We start from the raw sequence: 10,553 nt of genomic DNA on the forward strand, positions 1-10,553 counted from the left end.
GACGGAAAATCACGTGAATTCAAGTTCACTCGGGCTCCACACGACACCCCTCAAATTCCTTAAAATCTTCAACAAGCTTCATAATTTATACTCTTCTTGAAAAAAGGTGAAAATTTTAAAGGTTGTTTCTCAAACTGACACCAGGACATGACGTTTTCAGAATTTGGCTTTGAAAGGCTTTATCCTCTTTTTGTTTCCGAACCTGTAGAGGGGGGCGGGAACCCTGGAGAATAAGGGATGGGAGAGGGAGGGAAGCGAGAGAACAAGGGGCAGGAGAGGGAGGGAAGCGGTATCTACATGAAGGCGAGAACCGGGAGCAGAAATAAATAAGGCGATAGTTTGTTGTTTACTACTGGGTATTACTCAGTCGTAAACACTTACCTAGCAAGGTTTTGAAATTTCCAGTTAACATCTACCAATGCTTAAAAACATTTTTGGAGGCAAGAAAGCGTAAATTTGTACCTGGGCTGGAAAAACAGCATTACTTCCGGTAAATTTGTGAATCCCTTCAAATTGATTACGTCATTGGTCATGAGATAGCATGACATGTACAGTGTCTGGTAAGTTGTAGCTGTCGAAAATCTCCAACAAAGAAAGTGATTCAGGGTCATTCAGGTCAATTGTGACAAATGTCGTCAAAGACCATATTAATCGGTCTTAGTATTTTCCGTTGTGGCCACGAAAAATCCGTTCATGGAAGACCTTTTTGGGAGCTCGCTCCTTATCACTGCACCTCCCAAATTACTAAAGAGTTTGCCTCGTGGTGCAAACTTGTTTCAAAGGAATGCCGTTTCAGTGAGCGCGCCGGAGAGTGCGGAGTGGTCCACTTTTCGACGCAGGGAACCCCAGCTGAGAAGACAGTCGCCTCAGAAACTTTCATCAAGAACTTTCTCCATCGCCTCCGAACGCGATTAAGTAAAGAATGTCCTCATCTGCTCGAAGTTGTTGATGTAAGAACATTTCTATTACACTCGTTAACGAGTATTTCAACAGTGAAATGCGACAGGTGACAGACACCTACTGTGCTGGATTGTGCGATGAATTTCGTTGAGGGAGCAGATGAGACCTTAAAGAGAATTGCTTGGCCTGGTTACATTTGCTTCACTCGGGAGAAATAACACTATGAGCTACCATCACAGTTTTCAATCACGTACGAAGACTTACTTCCGGTGCAACGAGAGCCAACTACGTTCCTGAATAAAGAGAACATCAAACGCCTTAACGATTGGAGGAATGATTTTGAACGAGGGGTCAGGCAACAGTCCGTGCGAAATTCTTTCACGAAAAACAAAGCTGGCACTCTCCTCTTCTATATGTACACCTCAGTGGATGGACACGACAGCACCGAGGAACAAGCTCTTACATCAATACAGGAGCTTTTTAAGGCTGTGAGTTCTGAAAAGGAGGCAGATACACCGGTGCATCCATTAAGTACTAACTATAGAAGCGATGTAGAGCCCGTACCCTTGCTTGGGTATGATCACAAGACGTATCAGTCATCACATACTAGAATTTACGCAATCAAATGCAAATCCAAGTTTTTCTCTATCTCCATTTCACGTGCGATAGACGCAAAAGATTTCTTTGGTACTACATATGTCATAATAGATGAGAGCTGTTTTCTCTTCGAAACATCTAGCGAAGAAGCAAAATGCAAGAAAAGTGACGTTATTTGTGAAATTAGTGAAGATTCGATACGATTATTCAACGGTCGTTTAGAGCTAACTAAAGAAAGATTTTGGCAGAACCTTTCAGACTGCCGAGGGGAATGTGACTTAGAAACAAATGAAACTGAAGAAAACCAAGAATGTTATCTTGACTCGGAGGAAGAAGAGGCTCTAACCAAAATTTGGAGTAGGAAGAGGTCAGTGCGGCCTCCCCGGCTCATGGAAGACGTTTTCTAACCGCAAAGGTTAAAAGAAGATTTCAACCCTTCGAACAAATCTGATAATCGGTCGAACAAGACTGTTCAATCATGCTTCACTAGCAATTAAACTGAACGCTCAAAATGCAAACGGTTCAACTGATTGATGTACTAACTACGAATACTTAGTCCTACTTACGTCAAAAAGGGAAAGCAAGCACGAATACAGAAGAAGCAAACTCTAAACGTTACGTCTACCTCTTAATTTTTTCATTTGATTTTGATTTGGCAATAGCTATTACATCACATATTGAGCTGAGACTTTCGTCTCTATGACGAGATGTCAGAAGCGACGATCAAACTGTGATACCCCGGTTAGCGAAACTTAGTTTAATAAACTGACCAGTAGTAGCTTTCATCGGGAACTAATGATCCCCAGCCAAAACAAAGGCCAGCCGAAATGAACAAGAATATTACCTTTTAGCTCTGTTTGAAAGTTAAACCCGGGTTTCTGATCCTCTTGATTAACCTTAAGACGGGAGCAACACAATGGAGGGCGGGAGTCGGAGGCAAGGGGGCACACAAGTACGAGAGACGGGAGAACGTGGCACGGGAAGCGGGAGACGGCGACCCCCCTGTCCCCTCCTCCCCACACACACACATACATACACACACAGGCGGCCCAAGCTCTCTTTGAGAACCACACAAAGAACACAAGTATATCGACACACACAGGCGGCCCAAGCTCTCTTTGAGAACCACACAAAGAACACAAGCATATCGATTTATAAGGATTTGTATGGGATTTTCTACAAGATAGCCATAGAGATAGTTAAAAGTGAAAATATTAAATAAAAATGGCTTACCTTATTCCATACGTGTGTTGCTTGCTCCTGGTGTCGTTATTTTACCGATTTCACTTGATTTAATCGTTTTTCTTTTAATCCTGGTTTTCTCTTCTTAAAGAGAAGACAAGGCCGAACACGTCTGTCCACAGACAGCCCAAGCTCACTACTAGAAAAGCGGACGTCACTCTTACCGTGTTGCGCAACGTTTTATATTTATAAAGGTTTGTATGGGATGTTCAATTTCGATGTTGATTGGTCGATCAAAACAATGCGGTCTTGACAAAACCTCTCGAGGGGACCAGGGTAGCTAACTGGTTTGTTTGTCGACTGCAGGCCGCTGGCTACCCTCGCCGGGCTTATTTATGTTACCCAACACACTGTGCGATCGGCGAACGGGCCCAAAAATGTTTCAACCAGCCAAATTCGAAATTGGAAAGCCGATCGATCTGTAGATAAAAGCATCGCTAGTGAAAGATCTGTGGGAGGAATTGGGAATCGAGTGAATAAAATGGGCTTACCTTATTGCCTTATTGTTTTCATTGTTGATTCCTAGCGTCTCAGGCTATTTTGAAGCGTTTTCGGCGAGTTAGCGCTATGTTGGTGTTCAACTGCTAGATGAAAGACAAGGCCGGAAACCTATTTTAGAAGTGTCCGTCGCCCGAAGCAAATAATTCCGCCAAAAAATTACCACCAGTCTCGATTCCTCCAGAAAATCAAAGAAGAGATGTTGCAGTTGCATTTCTATTCACTCGATTCCCAATTCCTCCCACAGATCTTTCACTAGCGATGCTTTTGTCTACAGATCGATCGGCTTTCCAACTTCGAATTTGGCTGGTTGAAACATTTTTGGGCCCGTTCGCCGATCGCACAGTGTGTTGGGTAACATAAATAAGCCCGGCGAGGGTAGCCAGCGGCCTGCAGTCGACAAACAAACCAGTTAGCTCCCCTGGTCCCCTCGAGAGGTTTTGTCAAGACCGCATTGTTTTGATCGACCAATCAACATCGAAATTGAACATCCCATACAAACCTTTATAAATATAAAACGTTGCGCAACACGGTAAGAGTGACGTCCGCTTTTCTAGTAGTGAGCTTGGGCTGCCTGTGATATACACACACAAACCTGTAACTCGTGTGTGCCGGTCACGCCCTCAATGTTGAAACCGGGAGAGTAGCGTGATGCATGAGAAAGATGATGCCTTTGACTTATTCGCCGCCCTAAAAGTGTCATTTGTGGCTTAGTGGTACAACTTGATTTTTCAAAATCAGCTCTTTTCCTTTTTCTCGGGAGTAATCGCGATAAACTTGAAATTTATGAATTGATTGCTCTCTCCATCAGAAATGTTTCAGTTTTCACACACATGCAGTGAAATCTTGAATCCGTAACAAAGTCGTAATGTTATAAAGCAAACGAAGAAGACCCTGCAAGCCTTGTAGGACTCCCCCCAGCTGAAAACCCTTCTTTCTCCTCAGAGCCACGCACCTTGAACTTGAGAATTTAGATTTTGGTCGCCGCAAAGACTGCATTCATTTTAATTTTACCAACAAAATTGATTTTGATCATACCAAACACAGGCGAAGGTTTAACCCATTCCAATTAAGCGACATAAGCTACAAAATAAAGTTAACATTGAGCACATGTGACACGTAGCTTATGTTCCTTATTTGACGAGATTAATTATGACTCATTTATTCGCAAAATCGCATACCTGCTGAGTCTGAAGTCGATCGAAGACGGAACCTGGGAACGAGGCTCATTGAAGCGTGTCTTTGAAAAATACACAAAGTATCTAATTTCTAGGGGACTTAAATTTTATGGCGCGCCTTTCCAGTCAATATTCAAACAACCTTAGTATACAATACATCCATTACATTTCTTTGTCATATTTTTTATTTCCTTTCTGTATATTTTTTATTTTGCTTCTTTATTTTCCATTTTCCTTCTATATACTTGAAAATCTCTTCGCATCAATTCACATATACGTGTTTAGCTCATCTAGTTTCTATTTTTCTCTTCATTTTATATGCGTTCTATATTTTTTATATTTATTCCATATGTTTTTTTTTCGTTCTGAGTGGGATTTTTTATTTTCTTTCTAATTAGTATGCAAACGTCATCACATGACCGCTAGCACTTTTCCGGTAATTTCAAAAGCAAAATGGCGGATGAAACTTTAAGAGATGGCAACGAGAGAGGCCTTTACAACTTCGTAGAGTCTCTTCGTACCCTGTTGATTGGTATTAAGAATTTGAACACACAAGATGTCTCCGTTGATTACTTTGAACAAGCTAACGTGCGTCTGGAAGATGCAATTTTAACTTTACAGTTGCTGTTGCATAGTGTATGGCAAAGTGAGGACTCTGTCCTTCAAGATTTCAAGACAATAATGGAAGCTGTTTTGACAAAAGTACGCTTTGTTTTTCGTGCAATGACAAAGTACGAGGAAAGAAATTCCGTTGAAGCAACGATATCAAATTCATTCGCTTGTCCTACCACGAGACAAATAAGTGCAGGAAGACCAGTAATCGTCATCGAAAGAGAACAGATCGAATTCTTACGTGAACTGCATTTCTCCTGGGTAAAAATCGCTAGTTTGTTAGGTATCAGTGAGAGTACTTTACGTCGAAGAATAGGGGAATTAAATTTGGATGATGACAGCGGAAACTGGACTGCATTGTCAGGTACGCAGTAATTTACAGACTGAGGTTATCTATGCTAGTAGCTTATTTGGTTTAAGCTTATTATCAATGTGTTTGGATAAAGATGATATAATCTCGGATAAAATAAATCTTAGAAGCCATACCCTTGGTCAAAATATTTTAGGTTCCCCCAAGTCCCATCTCGCACAATGATGTACGATACTTCAAACTTTGTAATTAAACGTTAACTAGAACTTCTTTTCAGATTCTCAGCTTGAAGACGCTGTCAAAGAAATTAGAAGCATTACTCCAACCATTGGACAACGAAGATTACTTGGAGCTCTCCGAGCCAGGGGATTTCGAATCCAGCGATGGAGGGTTCGTTACTGTCTTCGTAGACAAGACCCGCTTGGGACAGCACTTCGCTGGAGTACTCCAGTTTACCGTCGGAAGTACTCTGTACCAACGCCAAACGCTTTGTGGCACATAGACGGAAACCACAAGCTCACCAGGTACAGGTTTGTTGTGCACTGCTGTGTTGATGGGTATTCAAGGGTTATTGTATATGCCACCCTAACTGATAACAACCGAGCAGATACAGTGTTGGAGCTCTTCATCAAGGGAGTACAAGAGTTTGGCTTACCTTCAAGAGTAAGAAGCGATCATGGACTGGAAAATGTTGGAGTGGCAAAGTACATGTTGGAAAATAGAGGACTAAACAGAGGAAGTATCATAACGGGAAGCTCTGTCCACAACTGCCGTGTTGAGCGCGCTCACAAGGATGTTTACACTGGTGTCCTTTGTCACTTTGCCAATATCTTTAGTGGAATAGAAGACATGGGTCTTCTTGACCCGTTAAATGAAGCACATTTATTTTCATTGCACTTTGTCTACATACCAAGGATAAATAGGGCATTGCAACACTTCATTAGTCAATGGAACAATCACCCTGTCTCTAGTGAACATCAATTATCTCCCCTACAAATTTTTGCCTCTGGGATTTTGGAAAACATGTACTCTGGATACTCTGGAGTTGAGAGTATTCTACATCCAAATGAAATTCCATTGTATGGGTTTGATCCAGATGGACCTATCCCGTTAGACGACGACGATTACCAGGTCTCAATACCAGCTGTTGATGTTCGGCTGACACCACAACAACTGCATATCTTGGAAGTCTCCTGTCACCCTTTGAATGACGATGGTGAACATGGTAGAACTCAATATTTGAGATGCATGGACATCCTTAGGAATCAGTTCAACATATAAGAAACTTTGCTGAGATAAGGCCGTTTTAGTGGTAACAATCTTTAAAACAGGTGTTCCCAGCATTCAACTAACCTAAAATCCGTCGTTAGAGAGTGAAAATAGGGCCTAGAATTAAGATCAATTAACATCTATCAAACAGGTACCACTGTGACAGATTGAAAACGCAAACAGTGTGAAGTTTATTATTTGCCTTTAAATTGTATCGATCAGAATAGTACAACAAAATTAATGCAACTTAACCTTTACAACAGTAAGGAAAAAAATACATAAGAATCTCAACAAAATAGTTCTAAACAGCTGCGCTCACTTGAAAATGTCAACTTGAACAGATAGCAAGCTTGAAACTAAAATCAGCCATTAGCTAATGATTTCCCAGTATGATTTACCAGAAAATAATTTGTGCACAGTTGTTAAATGTTTTAAAACCGTAAATACCTATCCAAGGCAGAAAACACAATTTCACTACAAAAATGATATTATCAGTCTATTTAAAATCAGCTTGCATTTGCCATCACAATGGTCTTCTTTAAGTCACAAGGCATATTACACAATATCCATTTCCCAATAATCTGATGCAAGTATTGCACTGAACTCCTCTCTAAGTTCAGGAAATGACTGATAAGTCGAGGATAGCTCCAATACAGTATTACAAGTGTGGGCAATTGGTCGGCGACCCAAACCAGATAAGTTGGTAAAATTTACTTGGATTGTATCAAAAAGCATTAACTCAGACCCACTGATGAACCTTACAAACTTTGATAATTTCTGAGGCGTGTCAAGGCCCTTAATATACCGTTTGAGAAACTTAAGGCTATCCCTTTCCCCATCACTCTCAGGGTTTGCCTCTAGGCAACTAAGGATTTTGCTTGTGGATGGTATTAACAATTCATACCTTTTGGAAATTGCTGCAAAATCAGGAAAACTAGGAAGAAGTGTAGAAACTATATCCTTCCAGCAGTCTGCAATATACTGTGGCTTCTGCAGCAGCTCCTTATGGGCTATTTCTTCAATAACTTGACTAACATTCTCGGAATTTACCATAATTCGACAGTCATAGTTACTAAAAACTTCTAAAAGCTGGGACATTTCATCTTCATCATCCCACTTCATGTCACCAGCGAGGCACTTGTCAATCAAACATTTTTCATCTACTGAAATGTAATTTCTAAAGGATTGAGTCAGCATAGCACTAGTTACTGCAGATTCCCCCCAAAAGAGACAAGCAAGGAACGTTTGAGACAGAAGGACTGGTAGGTATTGACAGGTTAAAGATCCTTTCACCAAAATTCTGCCAACAGCAACCCATTCATCCCTTTGATAGTCATGTCTTACAAATGGTACGCGCTCATTTTCTCCAACAAAAAGGGAATCGTATGTTTCTTTCCAAAAAAGAGAGAAAACATCTCTAAGCAACCCAACACCTCTGCCCACTTCTTCAACTCCCCTAGCATCAATAACAATTATCTCTATGTCCTGACTCATAATTAATGGATCTCGGAATAAGTCAATCAAATCCTTCTTAATATTTAGCCTGTGCACTTGGATGATACGTTTTGGTGGCAGCTGAGATACAGGTACTGATACAGACACAGGTGCATGTTCAGATACATAAACAATATCAGAGTCGCTGGCTGTCTCTATATCATTTAACTCTGTATTTTGATGTGATGTTTCTGCTTCAGTTGGAAATGGTACACAATAAGGTTGTGCAACATCCTGGCAGGGGTGGGGCACCACAGCTGCATCTGGCCTCCCATCACTTTCCCCAAATGAAAGCAACACAGAGCTTCTTTGTGGTCCACTAACACTAAAAGGAAATAATAACTTGTCACAAACCATAAAAAACAAAGTGAACTAAGTGGCGATGATGTGACAGACTATGAAGGGTTCATCTTTGTACAAATATCCAAAATCACATGGAGTTGCAAAATACCACATCAATTCATGTCCTGTCCTGCTAAACGATTGAATAAAGATCTGAGCCAACAAATAAATAAACAAACATTAAAATAAAAAAAATACAAAAATCTATTTGGAGACTAATGATATACATGAAAACATTTCTCAGTTCTGATTGGTTAAGATGAATGCAGTTTTCAGTTAATTCAGTGCAGAAGAGAGTTAATTCAGTGCAGAAGAGGGTTAATTCAGTGCAAAGAAAGAAACAAACCAGACATTCTGATTGTTTAGAATGACTGGTCAATGTCAAGGTCAATGTCACTTGCAAGGTTTGAATAAATTATTTTTGCACGTGTTGCGCGTGCTTCTCTTCTTCGTAGTTATGAGAAACTAGCTCGTATTTTTTCATGTATATTATTACTAGATAATCACATGATTTTCTCGTGCAATTTGGAATAAATAGGCACTTGCAAATTTTTTCAAAGACCACAAATTGCACTCACCCTATGGGCTCATGCAATTTTGTTAGTCTTTGAAAAAATTTACTTGTGCGTATTTATTCCAAATTGCACTTGAAATCATGTGATTACCTATACAAACTGGATAATATTTCCAACAAAAGCCATTATCATGCCTACTAGTATGAGCTGGGAACCCAGTCTATCATATATAAGGTTATCCGTCTGCATTGGGAAGCTACCTTTGCAGTGAGGTAAAAAAGCTAGAAGAAATCTATACAGCTTTTATTTTGTTCAATGCAAAAATTCAGAAGAAAAAGTTCACCTTGGACTGTCATCTAATACTGAATTCTCTAGCTCCTCTTCGGTTTCACCCTCGTCTTCAGATTCCAAAGGGACCAGTGATCTAACATAAACAGCTCCTTGACCAGCCATCCTGGTCACTCTTTCTGCATCCAGAGTTATGCCTTCAGCCAGCTTAGGTGTTATTAGCTTTCCATAGCATGGCTAGGTTAAGAAAAACACACATTACTTGCACGCTTCTTGCAAAAGTCAAGGGCAAATTCAATGAAAGAGTAGTTAAGCTTATGTCACAAGTAAGGAGAAATGGGTGGGAGCGGGGCAATACCAGAGCAAGTCTAAAATAACCCAACAAATTCTGCAAAAAATTCGAAGTCCATTACTCGCGTCACTGCAGGTATCCTCTTATGTGGTTAAAATTTTGGCAAAATAGTATAGATGCGTATTTAAAAATAGTGCAGCCACACCAAATGTATAAACGGAACAGCAATGATATTATCATTAATGCATTAAACGTAGAACAATGCTTAAGCTTACTTATACCACTACACAAACTTACCCACCTTGACATACTCAAATAGCAAAAGCTTTGGAAATCGATTCAATATAGCAGCTTTGAGGGAATGTGCGTCCCAGCTCTTGTCAAAGGGAAACTCGTGGCAGACAAGTTCTCTCTCTTCTAACTGAAGTCGGGTTGTGTGTGTAGGTACTTTGTTGATCTTGGGACTGGGAATAAGGACTAGATCCTTGTAAACAAGTGTCTTGGATGGGCGGCCTTTGGTCGCCTTAATGGTCTGCTTTGACCTTGCTGGCCTTCTACTAGTGCTTTTCCCACTAGCTCGGTTCGAACCAATTGTCGGAAAGAGAGTAGCAAGCCGAGCTTGGATAGAACTGTTAGAGTCTGGCGACGTCGAGGACTGAATAGCACGTTCGTTGGACTGAAGTTCCTCGTTGTTTACCTTACGATCTCCGTTGTTCGGCTGACTCACAGAGACTGCCGTTGAATTCATCCGAGGTATTACATTTCTCGTAAAACCAGGTCTCAAATTACTTAAAATCTCTAAAGCATCCGCGGCCGCACGACAAGCAGTCGATAGCTCTTCCTCCATGTAGCCGAAAGCCAAAATGGCGGAATGGAAAAAAACATAGTGCTAGCGGTCATGTGATGACGTTTGCATACTAATTAGAAAGAAAATAAAAAATCCCACTCGGAACGAAAAAAAACATATGGAATAAATATAAAAAATATAGAACGCATATAAAATGAGGAGAAAAAAT

General features: G+C 40.6%; 1 protein-coding gene across 1 annotated transcript; it reads right to left on the reverse strand.

Annotated features, from left to right (window-relative positions):
* Positions 1–6,773: 6,773 nt before the first annotated feature.
* Positions 6,774–10,544, reverse strand: LOC148735188 (uncharacterized). The gene is made up of 3 exons (XM_088753777.1): positions 9,839–10,544; positions 9,301–9,482; positions 6,774–8,425 (listed from the first exon to the last, which is right to left on the reverse strand). Exons 1-3 carry the CDS (start codon positions 10,382–10,384, stop codon positions 7,162–7,164), a joined length of 1,992 nt encoding a protein of 663 aa, XP_088609903.1. The 5' UTR covers positions 10,385–10,544; the 3' UTR covers positions 6,774–7,161.
* Between the last annotated feature and the right edge of the window lie 9 nt (positions 10,545–10,553).

The sequence above is a fragment of the Stylophora pistillata genome, chromosome 3 (assembly GCF_964205215.1).
Source record: "Stylophora pistillata chromosome 3, jaStyPist1.2, whole genome shotgun sequence".
Classification (NCBI taxonomy): domain Eukaryota; kingdom Metazoa; phylum Cnidaria; class Anthozoa; order Scleractinia; family Pocilloporidae; genus Stylophora; species Stylophora pistillata.

Bases quoted from the DNA above. Each gene is read 5' to 3' on its own strand.
- LOC148735188 (XM_088753777.1), bottom strand. From the start codon at position 10,384: ATGGAGGAAGAGCTATCGACTGCTTGTCGTGCGGCCGCGGATGCTTTA. The intron at 9,483-9,838 runs GTGGGTAAGTTT...TTCTTAACCTAG, and splicing joins TGCTATTTGAGTATGTCAAG to CCATGCTATGGAAAGCTAAT. The intron at 8,426-9,300 runs GTGAACTTTTTC...ATTTCCTTTTAG, and splicing joins GTATTAGATGACAGTCCAAG to TGTTAGTGGACCACAAAGAA.